The sequence below is a fragment of the Cololabis saira genome, chromosome 19 (assembly GCF_033807715.1).
Source record: "Cololabis saira isolate AMF1-May2022 chromosome 19, fColSai1.1, whole genome shotgun sequence".
NCBI classification, from domain to species: Eukaryota; Metazoa; Chordata; class Actinopteri; order Beloniformes; family Belonidae; genus Cololabis; species Cololabis saira.
Genome location: NC_084605.1, coordinates 14,111,337 through 14,135,758, shown reverse-complemented (window position 1 = coordinate 14,135,758; position 24,422 = coordinate 14,111,337). Strand labels below are relative to the sequence as shown.

General features: G+C 40.7%; 1 protein-coding gene across 2 annotated transcripts; it reads left to right on the top strand.

Annotated features, from left to right (window-relative positions):
* The first annotated feature begins 973 nt into the window (after nucleotides 1–973).
* On the top strand, nucleotides 974–23,138 carry plekhm1 (pleckstrin homology domain containing, family M (with RUN domain) member 1). Of its 2 annotated transcripts, none has more exons than XM_061707990.1 (12): nucleotides 974–1,150; nucleotides 1,856–1,945; nucleotides 3,394–3,629; nucleotides 5,662–6,333; nucleotides 7,502–8,015; nucleotides 10,351–10,498; nucleotides 12,859–13,851; nucleotides 18,697–18,842; nucleotides 19,601–19,794; nucleotides 20,562–20,625; nucleotides 20,705–20,862; nucleotides 21,784–23,138. In XM_061707990.1, exons 2-12 carry the CDS (start codon nucleotides 1,874–1,876, stop codon nucleotides 21,890–21,892), a joined length of 3,306 nt encoding a protein of 1,101 aa, XP_061563974.1. In that variant the 5' UTR covers nucleotides 974–1,150; nucleotides 1,856–1,873; the 3' UTR covers nucleotides 21,893–23,138. The 2 variants fall into 2 exon arrangements, with proteins under 2 accessions (XP_061563974.1, XP_061563973.1); XM_061707989.1 differs by having other exon boundaries at nucleotides 974–1,166.
* The last annotated feature ends 1,284 nt before the right edge of the window (nucleotides 23,139–24,422 follow it).

The window sequence follows — 24,422 nt, the reverse complement described above, 5'->3', positions numbered from 1 at the left end:
TCGAGTGTGTGAAGTTTTCTGGCAAGATTTTCGACGTGACGAGTGCACGCATGGGACAGAGGGGGGCGTGGGCGGGACTTAAAATGAAGGCATCTGATTGGTTCTTTCCCCCCTGCCAATCCTCTGGTCCTCTGACCAATCCGTGCCACTCGGTGCGCAAAAAACAGATTGGTCAGAGTTTTTACAGGATTAAAGCTGTCAGAGAGGTCTGATTTTTTTTATTTCCTTTTTCTGAACACATTATTCACTGGCTACTATCAGGATGGAAGGACCATTTCACCCAGTATAACAATAAATGTTTTTGAATACGATTACAGACTATACCTTTAAGGGAAGTCCTCTGTTCAACTGTTTTCACACATTTTGATTACACTACCCCATTGCTATACAAAGCCACGAATAGATACAAGATTAAATGCAATTTTGGGGTGGTTGAGGTCATTTACAAGTGTTAGTGTGTAATTAGAATAGTTGAGATGTTTTATCTAAGCAGGGAACATCAAGTCCTCACGTGTCATCAAATGCAGCAACAACAACACTCAATAGCTGTGTTGCCTTTAAATGTTACTCGTAAACTACCACTTACTCAACTATCCTCGTGGTACCGTTGCTCCTTGTAGGCTTATAGGCGATAGCTCAGGATGGTTCAACAAAACAATACCTACTTATTGTTGGGATATCTGGATATGTGAGTTTTAGATTATATTGTTTGATCTTAACCTGGCGGAAATACAAATAAAAGCAATAACAACGGTTTATTTCCGTGTGTTGCTATTTGAAAAGATGTACAGGTCACTATATTAAGTAACAAACAAAGGAGAAAAATATTTAAGCGATCACAGAAACCTTGCATATGACAAGCACGTTTACTATGTAAAAAAATCCTTGTTCCCCAAATATTTGGATCTTTACTATTTTCGAGGTAGGACGTGAATGCGTCGCCAGTCCTGTCTACTTCCCATGATGCACCGCGGCCCGACACTTCAGCTGCACAGACAGACAGCGAGGCGTTTGTGCTGTTTCTCTTCTTTACTGCTGCTTTGGTCCGTGTAATCAAAGACATGGAAAGCGACTGCACGGACTAACGTGTACTTGGCACGTTTACGGAATAAACAGAAAACATAACCGTGTTTTTGGACCTTTATGACAGGTGGGCCACTCTTTCGGTAAGGAAGCTAACTATGTTCAAAAATAGTGCAGACATGTCGTGTTTTTTTTTAACTCTTTTTTTTCTTTTAACACATTGTTTAAGCAAGTCACGGATTGCACACACTTTTTTTTTCAATTTTCTGCTTTTTTTCCTGTTGAGCTTGCGTACATTTACAGTTAAACAAGGAGCTAACAGTGAAATGGCAGAGACCAGAAGTGTTTTTACTTCAACAGCAATCAAAATAAAACGATGCAAAGCAACACGTGTGCTGTTACTTAACCATACTTTAGCACTAGTGGTTTTGAAATGAGTCTTATCTCGGTGTGATCGTCCCGGAACCTATGTTGCTTTTTTTTTTTTATTAAAAAAAAAGATAAATGTGATTAGGGAAGTGCTTTCAAAGCATTTGCTGCTACTTCCCTGCCCACTTCCTCCTCAATCAGTGTCTCACATGACCCAGTTACAGAGGGGTTCCTCACAGAAAGCATGAAGTTGCAGAAATATCCAACTGTAGTCTTGTGATGTGCTGCAGCATTTAGTGGAAATGGAAGAATCCTGTCTGCTTAGCTGTTTCTGTATTCATTTGAAAAGGCAAATGTCCTTTTTCATTAGTGGGACAGAATTCACTGCATAAAAGTACAGTTACTTTTGGATTGGCACTATTTTTTTTTTTTTAAATCTTAGTTTTCTTTGTGTGTGTTGTAGTGTGCCATGTGGGAGTAAATGTTCCTAAGAGGTGCCATGCTTGCCACGCAGATGCCAGACACAGCAACGGAGGCCAAAGATGTCAGACAGGTAAAATCCCTGGCTTTTCTAAACATTGTATAGATTTCATTGCTGCTGAAAAGATTGTGACATTATAGTAGAGCGTGTTCAGCTTTCTCTGTTGTAATGTTCCTCTCTGTGTTCATTGTTGCACCACTGTTGACTGTAGCTGCACAAAGTGATCTCCTGGGTCATGTGCTCCTGTTATTCAGTTGTTTTTTTTGCAAAACAAGTTAATGTGACGCTTTTAAAAAGAGAGTGTGAGGATCAAATCTAGTTGGAAACAACAGCACAACACATGAAAGATAAGTGTAGATCTTGCTCAGCTGATAATTGTGCGTCTTACTGACTTCGTAAGGGGCGCCACTTAAATTTAAGTGCTACTCGACACTCTCACATTTGTTCTGTTTTTACTACCACAAGTTAGCAGGGTTAGGAGAGTCTTAAAGTGAAGTTGTGAGCATTTTGATTTAGGTTAAAATAAACTGAAACATCACCTACATGGCCAGATATGTGTAATCCACATTCACCATGTAGATGATGTTTCATCTTTTTTCACCGGTCTAATTTAATTTGACTCATTTTGCATCATAGGTATGATATACATTGGCCCGGTTTCCCAGATCAGTTAAGTAGTTCTTAACAGCGAAAGACTTCTTTCAAACCATCTTAAGGAGCCTGTGAAAGAACTACTTAACTGTTAAGAACTACTTAACTGATCTGGGAAACCGGGCCATTGTTGTTTTTCTACCTCTTTGATAAAATTCATTGACGGTCTTGGATTTAGTAGCATATCTGGCCTTTAAATACATTTTTGCTCCTGGCTGTTTTAATACCCTTTTTAAGAAGGGGTTTTAGATATTTTCACATTTAAGTGGATTTTGTACTAAAATTAATTGGGGGTGAAAGGTTTCTGTCTGGAAGATCATAGCTTAAAGCGTTAATTCATATTACACAGGGTGTGTACCACGTACACTGCTGACATTAGTATGTTCTCGGAAACCTGGACGACAGATAAGGAACTAGTTCTTTAAACGTTCATTAGTTTATGCATAATCTTTTGCCATCTCAAGCAAAGCCAGATAATTTTTTGCAGTGCTCGCTGTCAAGAATTCTCCCGGAACTTGTGTTGCTAAAAATATTTTTCTTGTAGCTTTGTTTGATATTTTTTCATGACCTCTTTCTTTCCATATCATATGACAGTGGGTGACATGTGATAGAGGCTCATCTGCAGGCTATGATTCATGACAATGTAGCCTTTGACCTTCCCTTATCTATTTATCTTAATACTGTCGTTTGTAATACAGAAAATATATAAATAGATAAAACATGTATACCGGTAGTCTGTTTATATCTTTTGTTCGCGGAATTCCTTTTTCCGACTACCTTCACATGCGAACGCATTTTAATCCTAAAAATAAATGAGCTGGTGTTTCTTTTTTCTTTTTTTTTTTTTCATGAACCACATTGCTGCATAGATCAAAGAGAAGTTGGTACAATCACTTAAAGCCCTTCAGAAGAGATATGTAACATCAGACGCCGTGGTGACCAGTGAAGATGGGGATGCTAACCTCCTCTGCTGTGCCCTTGAGGCCATCTTCATCCACGGGATCAAGAGCAAGTACGTCCGGTCTGAGGCCGGGGGCCGCAACAGAAAGGGGGGACCCCTCCCGCAGCCTTTTTTCTGGAGCCTCCTCAAGACTGTCACCCACCGGTAAATACAAGCTTGTAATGATACACCACAACAGTGGAAATGTTTAGTTTATCATCAGAACATGATTGTACGTATTGACTACTGTAATTCCTTGTTGGTCGGCCTTCCTGCGTGCTCAGTTAAACCTCTACAGATGATCCAGAATGCAGCGGCACGTCTGGTTTTCAATCAACCCAAGAGAGCTCATTCTCATTCTCACTCCGCTGCTAATCTCTCTGCACTGGCTTCCAGTAGCAGCACGCATCAAGCTCTGCTTCTGGCTACCAAACAATTACGCAAACGGCTCCTCAATACTTTCACTACTTGATTCAGAGCTACACTCCCTCTCCACAGCTCCGCTCAGCCAGTGAAAGACGCCTGGTTCTTCCACCACCACGTGGTGTGAAATCAGTAGCTAGTCTCTTCTCCTCCGTTGTTCCCCGATGGTGGAACGACCTACCAAACTCTGTCCGATCTACAGGGTCTGGACCTACTTTTAAGAGCAACCTAAAGACTCAGCTAAGGAGCACTTCGGCATCTAGTAAGATGCATGCACTTACGTCAAGATGGTGTCGTCTTAGACGCAGCTTTCTTATTAAAAAAAACATGTATATTCTAGCACTGGCATGGCAGCATCTGTGTCCAACTGGACTCTCAGCAGTCTGACCAGCACTGATCCAGCTGTACCTCCTATGTGATTTTGTGCTTGTGTTGTTCTCTCAGATGTAAGTCGCTTTGGATAAAAGCGTCTGCTAAATGACAGTAGTAGTAGTAGTAGTAGTAGAACATGCAAGCATAAATACTCATTTATCATTTCAACAGCAAATCTTCATGTTTGTGGTCAATCTGATGTGGACATCCCTTTACACTGGCCACTTGTGGTGTCGGTACAAGAAAAGCAGCATGCAGAGGCTCACTGTGGCTTATAATGACTGCATGAGGCTGCTTCTTAAAGTCCCAAGGAGCTGTAGTGCTAGTCATCTGTTTGCTAGTGTTGGAGTACCAACCTGTGCTACTGTGCTACGGAAGTTGATGTACAAATGTATATGTAGAGTATCTAACTCTTTAATAGCATTACCACCTGCTTAACAAATCCTGCACTCAGCTCAGTCAAGTTCACATCCACGTTGTGGAACCACTGGCGTTCATGTCTCTACACTTGCGCAATAACTGTTTTCTTTTTGTGTCACTGTTGTTTTTTAGTCTTCTGTATTGTGGTTTTTATATCTTTTATATCATAGGTTGTTGTCTTTTATATCGTGTAGGGCTGGGCGATATGGACCAAAAGTCATATCTCGATATTTTCTAGCTAAATGGCGATACTCGATATATATCGATATTTTTTCTGTGCCATAATTGGGGTTTCCCCCAAAGCATTACAGCATAGCATCTCTGTTAGCTTCATTTTTTCTGAGGCAAACCCTTAAAAAAACAGTCAGTTTTAATACAAAGCCTCGTGCCAAATGTCACACAGGTTCCTTTATTAACAGAGATCTGCACAATATCAAAATGTATAAAACAAATGAAATAAGAATAAACTGCCTGCATATATAGAATAAAAATGCTTCTTGAATACAATAAAACAAATATCCCTTTCCTGCATAACAATTAAATTAAAATACACTGTGCAATTAATACAATGTAGACAGTAACAGGCAGACTTTTCCACTGAGGTTGACAGTTGTGCAAATAACAAAACATTTGTGCAAATCTCAAATAAAACATTCAAGTCAATTTGTCACAAAATATGCTATATCAAAATAATTAAAAAAAAAAAAAAGTAAAAAAATTATTATTATTTTTTTTTTAAATCGATATAAACGATATTGTCTCGTACCATATCGCGTTTGAAAATATATCGATATATATTAAAATCTCAATATATCGCCCAGCCCTAATATCGTGTATGTTATATGTATAATTTTTTTATGGTACTATGGACCTCTTCTCAAGATGTGTCTTTAATAAAGTATGAATTGAATTGAATTGAATCTATGTGTGTTCAGGGAAATTTAGTATTTAAAAATGTACCAACCATCTGTTACATCTGCAGTGATGTGGTGACGGAGCTGGAGAAGATCAGCTTTGTGGGCACGGACGTGGGTCGCTGTCGGGCATGGCTGCGGCTCGCCCTCAACCACGGCCTTCTGGAGTGCTACCTCCTATCGCTGTTTCGGGAAGACTCCAAGCTGCGGGGCCATTATCAACCCAGTGCCTTGCTCCTGAACACAGAGGAGCGAGAAGTTCTGCTCAGCTACCTCCAGGGTCTGGCCTCGCTCACATTCAGCCTGTCTTACAAGTCAGCCGTCCTCAACGAATGGACCACCACCCCCCTGGCTCTGGCTGGACTGTGTCCGCTGTTCCAGGTGGACCCACGCGACCTGCCCCTGAACGGAGAAGGACATCCCAACTCCAAGCCCGCTCGCAAGGAATCCTGGGATACGGTGTCTCAGTCTTCAAGCTCGTCGGATGCCTTGGACGTGCAGAGAGTCTGCCCAGCGTTCGTGGCAAGGGGGACAGGTGTGTTGCAAGGAGACAGGACTGCATTTCACTCCTCTAATTTAAGCCTGGACACCACAGGCTCCTCCCAGCTCTCGTCCAGCTACGGCTCTGACAGCCTCCTGCAGGGGCAGGACCACCGCAGCCCCGCGGGAGACCACTGGTCTTCAGGGGACCTGGATGCACCCATTAATGTCAGCATCACCAGCAAGAGGCCACAGAAGGAGTATGTATACGTTTTCTATGCCTTTCTTATTTTTTATTAAACAAAGTCAAGTGCTAAAACCAGAAATTACAATGACCAAATTTGAGTCACTTGGTGATGTTTTTTTTTTTCTTTCTTTCTCCATAAACACATTAGTTTAGTTAATACATCATCCTATTGAGGTAAAGCTTAAAGGAGCTGTATGTAAGAGCAATAATAAAACGAATCATAAAATGACCCCGATATGTCAACAGACATTTAAAAATCATGTTCATTTCAAATACTTATGTCACTGACAACAGCACTCAAGCCAGGATATTCCAGTTTAAAAAGAGGAGTTGCAGCCCTCAACTGATGTTTATGTTGTCATTTTTTGTTTTGGCCTGAAGCTCCACCCTCCACCTATCTCCCAATCACCAAGTCAGTATTGTTTCTGAAGCTCCACCCTCCACCTATCTCCCAATCACGAAGTCAGTATTGTTTCGGCATCCGGGTTGCCAGCTCGGCTCTAATTATTGCAGCCATGGCAGCCTACGTTCCTGCTGCATTCTGCAGCCTACCTGGCAACCTCTGGTCGGGGGGAGGAGGGGGAGGGTACACGCCGCTCAACAATATTTTGAAAGTGACTGCAGTACCAGTTTTGGCCATTTCTTACAGACGGCTCCTTTAAGTTGAAGATTTATAACGTTAAGCGATACACAGTTGTCACAAGAGATGACTGAGATGGAGCTGCAAACGTACTTTGGCTGCTCTGGCATGAGTTCTCTTTCCATTTTGAGAATCAAGACAAAGGCTTATGATTTTTACAGTTTGTTTTTCAAAATATTACTCAAAACCTACCGCGCTGACATTCATGAACCGTGCTGGAGTGTTTGAGTGTTGTGAAAGAGATAAAGATAGTTTTAAAGATAGTCTGGAGCACTTTTGGTAACACTGTAAAAAAACCACAATGGCTTTAGTGGAGGATGTTTGGTGAATGATATTGTTTGTTGTGAATTTCTTTGTGGAAATTACAAGTAAGAAGCATCTACAATGACTGTCTTAACATGCAAACAGTGTATTGTAAGTATTTCTGCAATCATCAGCGGTGATGATTTTAGTCATTAAAAAAATGGATTTCATGATAATCCTGTTACTTTTGCTGTAAACTCAAAATTAAATATCTCTCCTGACTTTCCTGTGTCTGCAGTGGGGGGGCTGATTTCAGGGAGAGTGGACACTGCAGTCAGGACTCCATGCGTGAAGATTCGTTTGTCTCCAGCACAGGAGCTGACCAGTTTCCAGAGACTGTCACACTCAGCGGCTCAGACAGCGAGACCCTGGGTCCTGCTATATCCCCCCAAGACCCTATTATGTCCTCCCAAGACCCTATTGTGTCAGCCCTAGACCCTGCTGACCAACTCCCAAATTCAGAATCAGAGCCATCGCAGACATCCGTCGCGCTGCCGTCACGTGACGAGCGACCAGATGACCAGTCTCCCCTTAAAATCTGCAATAACGCTTCTTCTGAATCGCCCTCGGACCCAGCTGCAATGGGTGAGCTTAAGGAGGAAGTACGTGTGGCTGGTGTTGAGCAGCGCAGCAAGCCTGTCCAGGAAATGAAGCAGAAGGAGGACTCCAAAGACTCGAACTTCCAAGTGCATAAAGGCCCGCAGCGCTCTAGCAGCGTCCTCAGCAGGAAATTGTCCTCAGATTCATTGTCGGTAAGTATTTTGTTTTTCAAAGCAAATAGTTTTCAGTTGAAAATGTAATGGAAATGAGGCAAGACTCAATGCTCCATCTTTGAAATCACATGATGTGTGTTATGCCTTTCTGCTCTTTGGTCGGTTACTCAAAGATTTGGTTCTGCATTTGAGACTGAAGTTCTAGACAGGTAACGGGGGCTTCAAAGACGAGGAGCATACAGAAAGGTGCTCGTGACTGAAATGCTTTTTGGATTTTCCCACTGAGGAAATGACAAATGGGATGTTTGACACTAAATCCTGGAAACTAATTTGTCATGATGGAAAATAATCACAAGCTTCTCAGTAATTCCTGGAAAATTGTTGCTTCTGGCACTCATTGTTGTCCTATTTGAAGCCATTTTAGGATTGAGTTGTCCCACTAGTCTTACTATGTTATAAAGATGCTCCCCGGTGCTTCAGACATCCTGATGACTTGAAGTGTCAAGCGGATCAGAGATTTAACTGCTCCGGTGGCTGGATGCCGTGGTTAAAATACAGTATAATACTGTACTGTCAAATACCTGTCGTCAACATCAGAAACCTCTATTTTGTGTTAACGTGTGGCATATGATGTAATATTTACCCAAATACAGGACTTGTACGTAGGCCTGTGTTGAAAAAATAGATTCTCCGATTTTAAATCTATTCTCATATTAATTCCTAAAAATCGATTCATATGTCTAAAGATCGATTTAAAAAAAAAAAGAAGAAAAAAAAATAAAAAAAATCATCATTACATTACAACTTTTGGTACTTTTTTGTTTATGCCCAAAAAAGGAATATTTTGTTGGACACGAGAATAGCTGGTGCCATGTTTTTGCCTTTTAAATATGTTTAAAGGTATGAAAACATTAAAGTTTTCAGTTATAATTGCATACATTGTCTATATTTCTTTGCTTTATTATACTGTCTTGGGGTTACATTTGCATAAATGTTAAAAACCAAATTCTCATAAATGGGGAAAAAATAAAAGCGATTTTTCTTTCGTCCTCTGTTTCCTCCCTGGATCTGTTTGATAATTCTGACCCAGGGTGCTTTCAGACCTGTGGCCCGTTTGTTTTGTTCCGATTCAGGGGCTGAACCGATACAGTTGTTCCGTTTCTCGTTCGTGGGGTTTGTGTTCACAAGGCAAACGTCTGTACCGGTTCAAAGCTGGTAACAAATTCCATGCGCGAACCAGCTGCTCTCTGATTGGTCAAATGAACGCGGAAGGAGTTTCCTCTTCCGCACCCAGGGAAAAACAACACGCCCCGTTCAGCGCAGGGCAGACTGCAGCCGCGGCTTTGGCTGATTTATGGTTCCGCGTCACACCAATGCAGAGCCTACGGCATAGAGTACGGAGTAGGTTCTGCGTCGATTTAACGCGGAACCATAAATCAGGCTTTACCCATTCATTTATGTGCGCTCGGCGCAGAGCGGAGCCCGGCAGCGGACGAGAGGCCGCCTGCTGCAGCCGGGTTTGGGCTGCGCAAACCCTGCCCGAATTGAACATTGTTTAATTTCAAACAAAGTTTAATTTGTGCCGTGCTGGGAAGACATCTCGCACGTCCAATAGGAGAGGAGTTGGTGGAGGACCGACTCCTCTCCTTGCGCCGCGGCAGCACACACACAATGAATGGAGTTGTCTCGGTTGCTGTGTGGATCATGTTCTCACTCCAAATAAAAAAAATGAACCGTTTCAGGTCTCGATTAGAATCGGGCCGAGACCACCTCTCCTAGGCGATCTCGGATCGCTTGTTTTGTACCGTTTCAGAGCGCGATTGCTGTGTTCACATATACCAAACGTTCCGATCTTTAGGGGGAAACGTTCCCTGTATCGGAACAACTGCTTGAAACGGTACAGGTGTGAAAGCACCCCCACACAATGTTTCTGAAAGCAGTTCTATCAGCATTCTGGGAGCTGATTGGTCCTTACAGCATCATTAGCTGCCAATACTTGCTGTTGAATCTCAATATAATACTAGTATTAATATGTTGCATAACTACACAGTCATATAATTCATGCAACAGCTGAAAAAACAGTTTTATTAACAGTAACCCAAATCAATATCGAATCGGATCGTGATAATCGATTCTGAATCGGAATCGAATCGATTCTTGATATTTGAATCGATCCCCAGCCCTACTTGTACGGTATTATCACACCTTGGGTATTTAGTTAATGTTGGTGAAGATGCACAAATATGTGTTAACCTTTAACAAAGAAGGGTATCATCAATGATGGTTCGTTAATGTAGCCCCAAAGAAACATAGTTGACACCCAGTGTTTGTTTGAACATCAGTGAAAGCTCTTTCTTTCTCTTTCTGTCTTCAGCACTCACACTCTTGGATTTCTGACGATGACATTTACAAACCTCACCTGGAAGAGGTGCCAGACACTGACGACGTGCCTCCCTCTGCTCCAGCAGCTGAACCCAAAGCGTCTCAGTCACCTCCCAGTGTCGTCCATCGAAGGCAAATAGGTGTGTCCACGGTCTCCACCCTTTCAGTGTAAACCTAACAGGTAGTCGATCTGTATGTCTGAGAAGTAGGGATGGGCGGTATGGACTAAAATGTTTATCACGATAATTTCTGGCATTTATCCCGATAACGATAAAAATGACGATAAAAAAAATACCAATTGAACTCCACCTTTGTAACTATAAATCTATCTCGCTCTCAGATCCGCCATGTTTGTTACACAAAAACGTCATCAACGGGAATCTTTCTTTCTTTCTTTCTTTCTTTCTTTCTTTCTTTCTTTCTTTCTTTCTTTCTTTCTTTCTTTCTTTCTTTCTTTCTTTCTTTCTTTCTTTCTTTCTTTCTTTCTTTCTTTCTTTCTTTCTTTCTTTCTTTCTTTCTTTCTTTCTTTCTTTCTTTCTTTCTTTCTTTCTTCCCTCCCTCTTTCTTTCTTTCCTCCCTCTTTCTTTCTTTCCTCCCTCTTTCTTTCTTTCCTTCTTCTTCCCTCTTTCTTTCTTCTTCCCTCTTTCTTTTTTTTCTTTCTTTTTTTCTTTCTTCCCTCCCTCCTTTTTTTCTTTCCTCTTTCTTTCTTTCTTTCTTCCCTCCCTCTTTTTTTCTTCTTTCTTTCTTTCTTCCCTCCCTCCTTTTTTTCTTTCCTCTTTCTTTCTTTCTTTCTTCCCTCCCTCTTTTTTTCTTCCCTCTTTTTTTCTTTCCTCTTTCTTTCTTTCTTTCTTTCTTTCTTCCCTCCCTCTTTCTTTCTTTCCTCTTTCTTTCTTTCTTCTTCCCTCTTTTTTTCTTCTTCCCTCTTTTTTTCTTTCTTTGTCCTTCCTTCCTTCCTTCCTTCCTTCCTTCCTTCCTTCCTTCCTTCACGTACGTTGTACATGGATTTAACGCAGAACCATAAATCAGCTTTACACAAAAACATCAACGGGAATTTATCGTTTTTACCGCGAGATACAAATTCTTATCGTGAGGAATTTTTCTGACGGTTTATCGTGAACGGTAAAATATCACCCATCCCTACTGAGAAGATAAAGAAAAAGATAGCTGAGGGTTTATGGCTGCCTCCATTCTCATCCTACTAGCAGAAGTGACAGAATAACACTTTTGATCACTTTTTCACACAAAGAGAAAATTTCCAGGTTGTTATGTTTCACCCTCTCAAACAATAGTATTGTATTTCAATTATTTTTATCATGCATCAGGGAACCTATATGAAAGAGAATTATAAATTATTACAGCCATGTGGGTGAATGATTCATCAACTCATTCACATATAGATAGCTAGAATAGTATAAACATGTAAATATTACTTTAAGCATCATCCATACAAGGAAGAAGAAATCCTGTCTGTTTGGAAACTGGGATTACGCCCCAGTTACGTGTCAAACTATTCAAGCAGGTGATTTCCTCCAAGTCTAAAATAAGAAAGCGCCAGTTCTTAAGTAATTCATGAGGTGTGGCCAGGTTGTGATAAAAGCTTTTCTTGCACAACGTCACCTGAGTGAGTCAGACACTTATTCAGCTGCAGAACTTAAAGGAAGTATGACACATGTGAGATAACAGCTGATGTAATGAAAACTAAAAGCCTTTGAGTTAATTGATAGGAATGCTTTTGTTTTTTGTTTTTTATTCATGATGTTAGGAGGCAGTACGTCAGGAGCAGCTATTGTCTAATTTCACTACATAACCACTGACTTTAGGTTGCAGACTTCTAAATCCTCTTCTGTGGCTTCCTGGTTCCCTAAAAATGTTTTTTTTTTTTTTTTTTTTAGCAAAAGAGAGAACAGTACTGTAATGTTTTAAATTATTTAGAAAGAAATGATAAATGTAATTGAAATAGATCTTGTTAGTAATGGGAAAGGCTTCATTATTACATGTTTCATTTAATTTTATTCTTTATTTCATTCAAAAAACAAAACAATTTAATACAAACACAAATACAAATGTTCCTAACTTATGAATGAAAAGGGAGCAGAAAGAAGAAGAATCTTATCTGATCTGCCCCTTTCACAAATAACATAAATTAAAAATAATTTAAAAAAAAACAACTAAGTGAATAAAAACAACTAAAATAAAATTAAAATAACATTAAATAAAATTACCACCGCCTACGGGTATGTCAATCAAACTCAACATTTTTCGTTATATTTCCTTAACATACAGGCTTTAATTGTTCTTTTGAATGTAATGTTTGATTTGGATTCTTTGTTTTCTTTGTTCAGATTGTTCCATAAATTGATTCCTTTCACAGAATGGAAACATGTCTGTTTCATAACAATTAAAAGTCTCTTTAATAAGGAAATGCTCAAAGTTTATGTGTGATAATTTATGATTTTTCTTTTCTTGCACTTCTTGTCATGTGTCTCTATCGTTGCGTCAGGGTTGTCCAACCCCTTTCGAGGCTTGCTGAAACTCGGCCACCTGGAGCGGCGAAGTACGATGGGAATGTGGCGGGATTATTACTGCGAGCTCTCGCCCTTCGAGTTCCGCCTGTACCTCAACGCGGAGGAGCGGACGTGTTATGACAACTGCTCCCTTCTGAGATGCGAAGATGCTCGCATCACCTCACCGGAGGGCCGCTTCGAGCTGACTTTCCCCGGGAAGAGACTGTACCTCCGAGCAGCCAATCACGATGAAGCGGAGGACTGGGTGGACCGGATTGTAGAAGCCGTCAACAAATGCCGGCCAACATCACGTGCCGATGAGCAGTGGGAGGTGCTGCAGCCCTGCAGTGAGAATGGAGTAGATGAGCGCACACTTTCATCCCCATCCTCGGGCCCCTCCAGCCCTGAGCGATGCGTATTGTCCTCTGACATGGGAATAAGCGGAGGGCAGGAGGCAACTACTCCTTCACAGGAATTTGACTGGACTCGGACTGCTGATTTAGAAACGGATGCCCTCAAAGAGGCTGTTTTATACTTCTCCACAGATCCGGAGGCCCGGACATGGGCGCCTCTGATCTTCTCCCTCTCACTGGAGGCCTTGAAGGGCTTTCAAGTGCAAGACAGAAAGAAGTCATTGCGGCTAACGTACCTTATTGAGCAAATACGTGACGTGGTTCCTGATGTTTCTCTGGGCGGACCCGCCTTCTTCAAAGTCCTGACTGTGAAACAGACGCTGAGGCTCAAGGCAGAGAGCCCGGAGGAGGCTCGCTCTTGGAGGAGTTTGATCCGTGGAGCTCTGGACTCGTATTTGGAGAGCGGGGAGGATGGACTCTGTGAAGAGTCTGCTGCTACATATCTGAGTACTGGATTGACTGGAAATTTGCACAGACTAGTGCAACACAGACTGAAAGAAGATGGAGCACTTCTGGTTCATCTCTGTACGGTTCCATCAGAAAAGGGGCTGGACGCTCAGAGCTTCAAATGTGCAGGTAATATTGAGATGCTGAAGGTCTGTCTTAAGTTATAGTTTGCATGTGTATGTGTTTTGCGTGCACCTATTGTAAGCTCTATTAGCTGTATTCATTTGTCCTGTCCATTATAATACCCTTCTGTAAGTGATTGAAACAAACTGGAGCCCTAACTGTAGTTAAAATAACAGTAACCAAAACCTGCATCAAGGTTCAGTTTGCTGCTTTTGTATTACTTTAAAACGGATCTAATAAATGCTCTTTCACCACACATAGAAACATTGAATCATGACAAACAGGCTAATTGGTGAAGATGAGGCAGTCCTGTTTAACACAGCGGCTCAAACACAGCCAATCCTCCAATCCTGTGTATTTCATTTAAGCGTCGAGAGGCTGGTGTTAAAGCAGCGACCTCTTAGGCCGCGTTCAGACTGCAGGCAAATCCAGATTGAAACTGGATGACTCTTTTGAAGTCTGAACAGTCCCAAACCGCATGAGATCCGATTTTTGCAAACCAGATGGAAACCACCTCCGGGAGGTAGTTTCATATCCGATCCATATCGCATTTGGGCAGATGCGTGTCAGTCTGAACAGCTCCAAACACTCAGATCGGATATGACTGTCCCAGACGCCCATTTCCAGTTGTGGAGCTACTCATCCTTTCACAGAGAGCATGTACAATCTCTGATGTCACGTCAAAAACTATTATTTGTAGTTTAAGTGTTGCAAATTCGCATTACAACATGTTTTAATAGCAGAAAAAAGACTGCATTTCCACGTACGGTGCGCGTCGCCGCGTACCCTACGCCGTAGGTCTGCGTTGGTGTAACGCGGAACCATAAATCAGCCTTCATATCTTCCTCAGTCGCGCTGTGAGCCTGAACCTGCAGCCCGTCAGCTCATTTGTTGTTCATTGCTGGTTCGTTTTGTTAACTCTGAGCTTTGTTTGTTGGTTTGTTAGTTTGCTGATGGTTTTGTTCTGAACACTTTTCTCTGTTTCTCATTTTGCTGGGACGTCGGGTCCCTCCGCCGAGACACAACTTTTGCGGTATGCGTTCATTGTTATGTTTAAAAATGATGCGCAGTGCCCACCCAATCAGAAACGGTACAGATATATATATTTTTTTATATATATATATATATATATATAAAAAAATTAAATTATAAAAAAATAAAGGATCCCCATAACCTTTGATCGGGTGGGCAGGACGCACGTTTGGGTGGGCACAGCCCACCCCTGCCCCAAAACCAGCCTCGAGTTCCAGTAACAGAGGTCCGACGGGAGGATTAGAGTGAGATGGGGCAGTCTCAAACGATTTAAAATATTGTACAGTGTATGCCCAGCTTTACAGGTAGGGAACAGCATGTGAGCTGGCTCCATATTGTTATTGTTTTTGATGTCGCAATTACATGACTTCACACAATACACGCGCTGGGTGACGCCTCCGCTCCGACGTCGTTGCTACGGCAACCCGTCAGATCAGTCAGTGATGTGGCCCAGTCTGAACAGAGCCAGATCCGATTTGGACACTTGCTAAAAACAGTGTGGACAGTCAGCCCTGAAAATCGGATATGAGAAGGAATCAGATATATATCAGATTTGCCTGCAGTCTGAACGCGGCCTTATAAGAATTTGTGTTGGTTGTTTTTTCATTTTAGAATGAAATCAATAAAATTGAAAATCAACATTTTTTTTTTGTTTGTTTTAAAACCAAAACAGACAGGGGAAAAACAAAAATAAACTGGGAAAGGAGAAATGGAAAATTAGTAATCCGCTCTTTTTTTGACTGATTGATGTAACGCTACAACAGGAGGCGGTACATGATCAAAATGGACCAAGTGGAGCAGTTGCTAGTTTAGTTGTGCTCCATGGGAGTCTGCGACTTAGAGACGTGGTGGCGTCACCACAGAGGCTCACCTTGCTGGAGTGTTTCCCCCATCTCAAAAAGTTTGCCATGATTTCAGCATTAAAATCCTCCCAGATATGGTATTTGCTGCACTCTCTCCGGAGGTTGGAGTGCGCCAATGAGAATTCAATCAGCACAAGTCCCTTTTAATTAGAAAGGAAGAAAATAACTGCTGCAAAGGATGGAGGTTCATTATTCCTGTCACCCAGAGAAAAACAAACTCTGGTACGTGTAGTACCTGTGTGCACCTCACGTACAGGGTTGCCTGCTCGAGTGTAAAAAGAGTATTAATCTTTGCAGATGAAAACACTGCAAAAGTCAAGATCTGTCAGGCTGACAGATGAGGGAGGGGCTGACAGTAGTGAGTGATGATAATGATGATAATAATAATGACTATAATAATTTATTGCATACTTTAACACTATTTGCTGATCATACATATTAAACAAGTGTGTATAGTGTGTGCACAGTAGATATAGTAAGGTGTATTAAAATGTATAATCACCATCAAGCTCCAAAGAAAGCTGCAACACACAACTTCAGGTATTTTAAAATAAATTCACACAAAAAGGATCCCAAAGTTGCTTATAAGCAGAATTGGCAACCCTGCACAGTAGGGATACAACAATTAGTCGACGTTGTTGACAAAAGTCGATTATAAAAATAGTTGCCAACAAATGTAATTGTTGCCTATCGTTCAACAGAGTGAGGCATCTTCCTCCCTTCTCTGCTAAGCGTTGCACATGCGTGATAGAGTACAGCACCAGGTAAACAATATGGCAGCAACCGGTTCATTAAAAGATGTATGTGGATGAAGTGTCCTTCTATCTTGTCTTTTATTTTTAATGAGTACATCATTTAAACAACCTCATGCAAAATGTTAAAGCTGAGAGGTCACAAAGATCAAATAATAATAAATATGAGATTCATAATCCGATTAGTCGACTAATCGCTTCAAAGTCGATGACTAAACGACTATCAGAACTGTGGTTGGTTGCAGCCCTACTGCACACGTCTACCGCAACCAAAACAACAATACAGCGGCCGCACTGTGACAGTAACAGAAATTAGAGATTATGGGCCCAATTTACTAAGATCCTAAATAAAGAGTACTAAATTGCGTGTGCACTGAAAAAGTTTGCACGTGCTGTTGTTGTGTGTTTTGCGGGTGATCAACTAAGATTGCGTGCGCAATTGACAACAGGTGCAAACCTCAGTATTTAAATGAGGTGTTGCGCGTCTTACGGTTTGCGGCGCAAACTTTGCGCCATGGAGAGTCTGGATGGAAAGCAGGATATAGTCGCAAGCGCAAAATGAAATTTGACGAGTTGGAGTTATAGAGATATTAGTGGAAGAGGCAAATTGTTGTGCCGTATTCAGCACCCCTGCCGTGAAAAGCACCCCCTCGTATATTCAATGATAAGTAGACCAAGAAAAAAAACAACACACTGACACTTCAATATATTTATATATACACACTCACACAAACACATACTTAGGAGTTTATATTATATATATTTACAAATATTATGGACGACAACACAGTAAGCAGGCTATTAATTAATGACATCAATAACCATTTACCCGATTTTTTTTTTTTTTTTTTTTTTATTATTATATCATTTTTGTCAGACGAGAGGGTGCTTTTCACGGCACAACACCGGGGTATGACTGCAGAACAAGTATAGGCGCACAATGAGAAACACTTTTTTCTCCATGAAAACACGTGATTTATTTATTATCACAAATAGTAAAATGAATGTGCCTCCTGTGGCAACCTTTTGCTGAATAATACTCGATTTAACATTCAAATAAAATATTTCTCCTTTTGCATGGGGAGATTAGCACCTTCCTTTCGAACGTATTAAATACAGACGCAATCACAATCCCCGCAATAACTTTCAGGCTTGGTAAATCTCATTGCGTGTGGTAAATGGACCAATTTGCATCTTTCCCTCCCAGTATTTAGCGATTTCTGGTGGGTACGCCCCATATTGATTATTCATCAGGGCAAAAGTACTAAATGGATTGCGTGTGCTATTTTGCGCATTTGAGAGACGCAGTCGTCTTTGCACGCTGTTAGTAGATCAGCTGGCACTTTGGTTTGCGGGTGCTGTCAAGTTTGCACACGTTTTTACACACGCAAACCTTTAGTAAATCGGGCCCTATGAGTTTATGGAGGAGGAATATTTATTGTCACTATTCGTGATTGCTGGAGAGATGGAAAAAGAGTTGCGGTGCAAACAGCCACACCAGTAAAAAGTGGGGAGGACATCTGCTTCTCTGCATTAACCACACCCAATCACAACAGTTTTTGCACACCACGTGAGAAATAACCTCTGCCCTGACGATGTGTCAAGAACAAGTTGTGAGAAGCCCCAGACCAGGGCTGAGAGGAAAAACATTTTGTTCTCACATAATGCATATTACTGCGTCCCATGAACGGCTTTTCAGGCTCAGTGCCGTCATGACTGAGCATCTTTTAACAAGAAGAGGCAGCTCTCTCACTGCTGTTTTACATTAAGTAGATTTATGCTTCTTTTTTTTTTAACCCTTCTTATTCTGTTTCTTCAGATTCTGATTTTAAAACAGAAAAACCAAAGAAAAAATTGTCCACCGATTCAAAATGTACAGAGGTTAAGTCAGTAGGAAGTAAGAGACTATAAAAGTACTGATATGAACTACAGTTGGCTGCAGTTCCTGCAAGAGGACATAAAAGGAGAACTTCGTGTAGTATTTCTGAGAACTGATAAACGCTTCCTGCAGTCTGAAAGTATTAATAACTACTGATTTATAAAGTGTCTCAGCAGCTGTGTTTTTTTTTAAAGGTGCTGTATAAGTTGTGGGCTTGTCTGAGGTGTTAGTGAGGCTGAATTGATTTCCTTGGCTTCCCAGGATCACTTCCTGGCTTTGAGTGGATGCGAGTCAGACTGAGAGATGTTACCTGTGTTGTTTCCAGACTGTCCTCAGCAGATCGGCCCGTCCCTGGGCAGAGCCAGGTTGTGCGAGTTCTCGGGCCAGCACTACTGTGACTCCTGCCACAACGGGGACATCACCATCATTCCCTCACGAGTGGTGCACAACTGGGACCTGACACAGCGGGAGGTAAGCGCAACATGCTCGGATCACTTTCTGGCTACATGCAGGGATGATTTGGTGAATCAGTATCAGCATGATGTCAGAAGAACTTTGCAGCATGTCGCATTGTTTTTTTGGAGCTTTTTTTACTCATAACTGTTAAAGGAGCATGAGGCTCCTTTTAAGAAATATTTTAATTAGCGCCACCCTTCGCCACAACGGCCGTTGGGGGTACTGCAGCCAACAGCGAAGCCGGTACGGGAGAACGGGGAGAACGCACATGCAGCGTCATGTGACGTCACATCCGCAGGACAGCGCGGGAAATTCGGCCCCACAATTGCAGCACATTTTGCAGCACACAGCCTGTTCAAGGCAACGGAGAGATACGCTAGAGGGCTCATTCGTTTTGGTTTGACATTATTACTAGAAAACTTAATGTATACGAATTTTTTTCATAAATCCTGCCTCAATCCTGGCTCATGCTCCTTTTTAATATGAACTCTAGGGACTCACAATATTAATTTGTATTCATTTTTCCCAGACAGAAGATGACTACTCTTAAATCAGATAAATTGATTCACCAACGCTTTAAAGTGAAACAAAAACTGAAGCTAGAAATAAGTGAAACCTCTGCTCCTCTGATCCATGTCAAACTGAAAGACCAACAATGTACTGATCTGAAGCTCCTCTATACTGAGATGTAACGGCTGGCTGGCTTTGAGCTGCTCAGTGTGAAACCACAACCCGGCTCTCAGTAGCGTGCCTACTTGTGTGTGTCCGTCTAGGTGTCAAAGAGAGCCCTGCGGTTGCTGGCTCAGGTAAAGGTGGAGCCGCTGCTGAACCTGGAGCAGCTGAACCCTGAGCTGGTGAAGCACGCCGAGTCCATGGCGCAGGCCCACAGCCTGCGGCAGAGGCTGCGTCTGCTGGGGGACTATCTGCTCACCTGCCGCAGCGGCGCCTGTAAACACCTCAAAGCCAGGTGGGTTTTACAGTTTTTTTTTTTTTTTTTTTTCCTTTAGACAGGCATTTAATTGCATTGTATATCCTAAAAGCTTTAAACCAGTGGTTCCCAACCTTTTTTCCTTGTTTCCCCCATACTTGTATCTAAGACCAGCCAGGCCCCCCAACCCGTACGTACTAGCACCAAAAGAGTAAAGTGATTCGTTACAAATCTTTAATTGAAAAAATGAAAATGAATTGGTTTTTTTTTATACATTTCTCTTTGGTTTACCCTGTATACATATGACTTTGTTTTTATCACTTCATTTTGTGTCACAAATGTATGAAATACGCACAAAAAATAATTGCAAGGACATAAAAATATTTCTGAAAAATGTCTCTTAATATGAGAGCAGATTTTTTTTACATTTTTCCTTTAACAACCTGCCGGAGTAGTAGTAGGATTAGATGTTGAATAATTATATAATAATACGTTTTTAAGTTTTTATCCTGCTAAATAACTTAGTATTTTAAAATGACCAAAATATATTTCTAAGTGGGTTTATACAGACTTGGATTACAGAATTCCATTAGTTGTGTTATTATGATTATGATTTTTTATTTATTTAACATGTGCAAATATAATTTTTACAACTACATATCCTCAAAGCAGACAGAGTTTCGCGCACCCCCAGAGATCTCTGGCGCCCCCCCAGGGGTGGTTGCGGACCCCAGGTTGCTTTAAACAATATCACTTGAATTGAGAAGTCTGGTCTCATTATCATTTTTTTCTTCTTGTGTCCCCAGAATGGGGCAGCGAACATACCTGTTGGAGTCGAGTCACCTGTACAGCGTCATGGACCTCCGACAGGTATCTTCTGACATATTTAGGTCGCACCACTCAACTACCCCAACAAAACGTCTAAATATTTATTTTTTTTTTCTTTTAGATAGCAGAGGGCGAGTACACAATGTTCTTGACGAACCTGGTGCAACATGCCTCTAACCACGTACACGACTGTGACCTGTGCACTCAGCGGGGCTTCATTTGCCAGATATGTCACTCCGAAGACATCCTCTTCCCCTTCCAGTTCGACAGCACCGCCAGGTATGTTATCCTGAGCCGTCTCTCTGCTTGCTGCCTTTCACCCCTCTTCCTGTCATCACCCCATCCCCTCTCCGCAGCGCATTTGTTTGTCTGAAGAATGCTTATTTACGTCTGCAGCTTTTATTCTGAAGTTAAGAGTGAACCACAGAGCCAACAATTTATAAAAGGGGGAAAAGTTTTTTGACTCCAAATAGAAGCTAGATGTGTCGGCCAGATGGTCAACGTAACCCAACATAAACCCGTTTTCTAAAACGTTTTCTTGAAAGTAATTTTCGCAATTCAGTTTGCCGCACTGTTTCAACTGTAATTAGAAGTTTTAAACAAATATAGAATTTGATGACGGCAAAGCACTCAATAAGACAAGGAAAGAGACAAAAACATGTTTATAGAGCGTCCATGTCGTACTTTATGGAAGCTTTCCTCATTGGTAAATTAATCTGTGTCAGGACTCGGTATTAAAGGAGCATCTGCTAAAGTTTTTGCCTTTTGACGGAAAAATGAAAAACCATTGCTCAGTTTAAAAAAAAAAAAGAAAGAAAGGAGCTTCTGCATTTTAACATCTACAGTGCAAAATATTGTGAAAAGATTCAAGGAAGCCGTTGAGGAAGTTAACCAGTGAAAACACTTGTTGCTGTTCAATATTTAAACTATATTTAACGTTTTGCTGCATTTTAGAAAACTTGCTAATTTGTTTGCAAATGCAGCTTCTACATCTCAGACAGCATCTCCCGTTTTGTCTTTGTTCACATTCAAAAGGATAATACAGATCCAAATAAAAGTATTTACATAGATATTGTCAGTTCAGTTCAAATTTGCCATTGCATTTTTACTTTTACTAATACATACCTATTTAGTTTATAGTGATCTGGCAGGGTGCTTGCATCCAAATCTTCTTAAATGTTACTGTCGTCTCTAAACCAGGTGTAAAGATTGTAAAGCCGTTTTCCACCTGGCCTGCAAGTCCGGCAGCAGCTCCTGTCCTCGCTGCCAGAGAATGAAGAAATACCTGGAGAGGGATGTGCAGGACTGAGCGCTCCTGCCCGTCACGAAGGCCGCCACTTTAAAAGAGCTTGGAAATTTTAAAAAGCAAGTCAGTTCTTGCTTTTACTTAAAATGACCTCAAGTGCAATTATGAGTGCGATCAGCCTACCCTAACTGGCTTTAAAACACGATGAAGGGAAGAGGTTAAGAGCCTCGGTGCTGCAGCAGCCGGACTCCTGCACTATTTCAGAGGAAAACACACCGACACAACGCAGCCAAATGTCACTGACCGGGGACTTTCTCACCTCTCAATTCTGATTTAGCCACGTCAATGAAGCAAAAGCGGGACGGAGGTGACGGCTGCAGCCGTGAATTGTATCCAGCACCTTTTTTACATTGTTGTTTTTTTACTTTGTGTCAAATACAACATTCTTAAGCTTGGTGTTTACCAGAGCCGCGCTACATGATGTGGTTGTCTTGTTATTCAGCTGTGAGGCTTGAACATGCAACAACAAAAAAATGAAAAGAGCACTTGAAATTATCTAATATCTAATATGTAACAGATTTTGATGGTGCCTTTTTTTCATTTAAGCTTTACATTCTTCTTCTCGTGATTAGAGAACGATGAAGCATTACATAACTGTTTATTTTAATAACTACAATCATAAACTGAAGGTAACTGATTCATTTGATCCTTAATTGAGTGTAATTGTGAAATTGTCGCTTTTTTTCTCCTGATCAAACATGTTCAGAGATTCATAAAGTACTAAAATAAAGAGATGAATATATGTTAAAAAAAAATATGATTGCTGTTTGGCATTAAAATTTGGGTAGTAAATTATTGGCTTTAATTTTTTCCTGGAGAAAAAGAAAGTACATTTTGCATAATTGCACTTTGCTGTGACTGTTAAGTGAATATTTCAGTTGGAAAGTTGATATCAGAGAGCACATGAATGACCCCCAATCTGGCAAACCATGTGTGCTTCTGGTATATTGTTTTCCACATTTACCATATGTTTGTTGTTTTGTTTTTTTTTGTTTTGCTTTTTTTTTAATCTTTTGAATTTAATGTGTAGTGAGCAGAGTGTTGAATCTTTAATTCTTTGCTAAAACTGCCAAGAAAAAAAAAAATGGGTAGATGTTTACTTATCGAGTCCAGCTTGATATATGCAGAACATATCATATGCAAAAAGAACTCTGAATACTGCAGTACTGTTATTCCTGGTTGTATTTATTCTGTCTCATCACGTATGACGTGTAAATTGCCGTACTGAAATAAAAGTCAGTGAGTCTGATTTTGTTGTCTTATTTACGGGTCCTAAGGGTGCAGAATCTGTTCCTATTGCCCTCTTTGAGAAATGATTATGTCTAAGAGATCATCGGTTGCAATGCCAGATTAAAGTTAAAGGTACTGCTGGATGGGGCTGGGCAATTAACCCATAATTAATTGAAACCGACATTTAGAACCTACAACAGACGTAATCATGCTAATGTCCATTATTTCAGAAATCTAATTTTGTTTGCAAGAGGTATACAATATTTTGTGTTTTGAGACAAGACATAAGTTATTTATTTTCTGCTGTTTATAAAGTTATTTATTTTTCATTGGCTTTATTTCAGATATTTTGTTTAGAGAGACAAAGAAAGATTTGAAATACTTGCTACCATTCAATATTACAAGATTTAAACCAATTTATTAGTTGGTAATGGAAGTTGTCTTGTTTTTTTTTAATGTATTTTATTAAGACCAAATTGAAATGTGACCCATCTCTATGGACTTTAATTCTCAAGTTGCAAGTGCTTTAATTGCAATAGTTGGCATTCAGTAAATAACCTTAAGTTAGCTCATATATATACATGTGTGTGTGGGTTTTTTTTTTTTGTGTGAATATGGTGAGTTTTTTGGTTTAAAAAAAAAATCGTTGATTAATCGTAACCGAGGTAAAATGTTCGATTAATCGTGATATTGAAATGAGGTCAAGTCCCAGCCCTGCTGCTGGCAGTGAGTACATGCTACTTGGCAGTGGCATAATGTAAAACAAAGTATTTTACAGGAATGTCAGAAAGTGCTGCAGGAAATGGAACAATTTTCACCTGCAGGAATATTATTTACCATTTACCATTTACATATTCTACATTTCAGAGGGATATATTGCAATTTATGCCCCACTTAGTCAGATTTAGGTATTGTTTTTGGGAAATATTGTAGACAATGAACAAGATGTTTAACTTCCTATTGCAACCTAGTGTTTACTTTCGTTTTTACTGGAGTATAGGAGGATGAGAATTATGTCGTTTTTCCAGTGCGGCAAAAATGTGAAGAATGTTGAAGGATTGTTTTTCATTTAAACCAAACCTGAAAAGCCGCAGGTGCAACTAATCAGCCTTACAGACAATTTGGTTCCAAACAACTGGAGTGATTAATCCTTTAATCTGGTGTCAGCTGTGTTTTACGAGTCACAAAACGTCCGACCAAAATATGTCTGTGCATCCTGGTCAGATTATAATTATATTTTAATATGGAAATACCCCATAAAGACATATATTCTTGTCTTCTCGACCAGATCAATGTGATCAGC

Excerpts from the sequence above, each read along its gene's own strand:
- plekhm1 (XM_061707990.1), top strand. The coding sequence starts at position 1,874 with ATGTTCCTAAGAGGTGCCATGCTTGCCACGCAGATGCCAGACACAGCA. Across the intron at positions 10,499-12,858 it reads CGTCCATCGAAGGCAAATAG|GGTTGTCCAACCCCTTTCGA; the intron begins GTGTGTCCACGG and ends TCGTTGCGTCAG. Across the intron at positions 19,795-20,561 it reads TGTAAACACCTCAAAGCCAG|AATGGGGCAGCGAACATACC; the intron begins GTGGGTTTTACA and ends TTGTGTCCCCAG.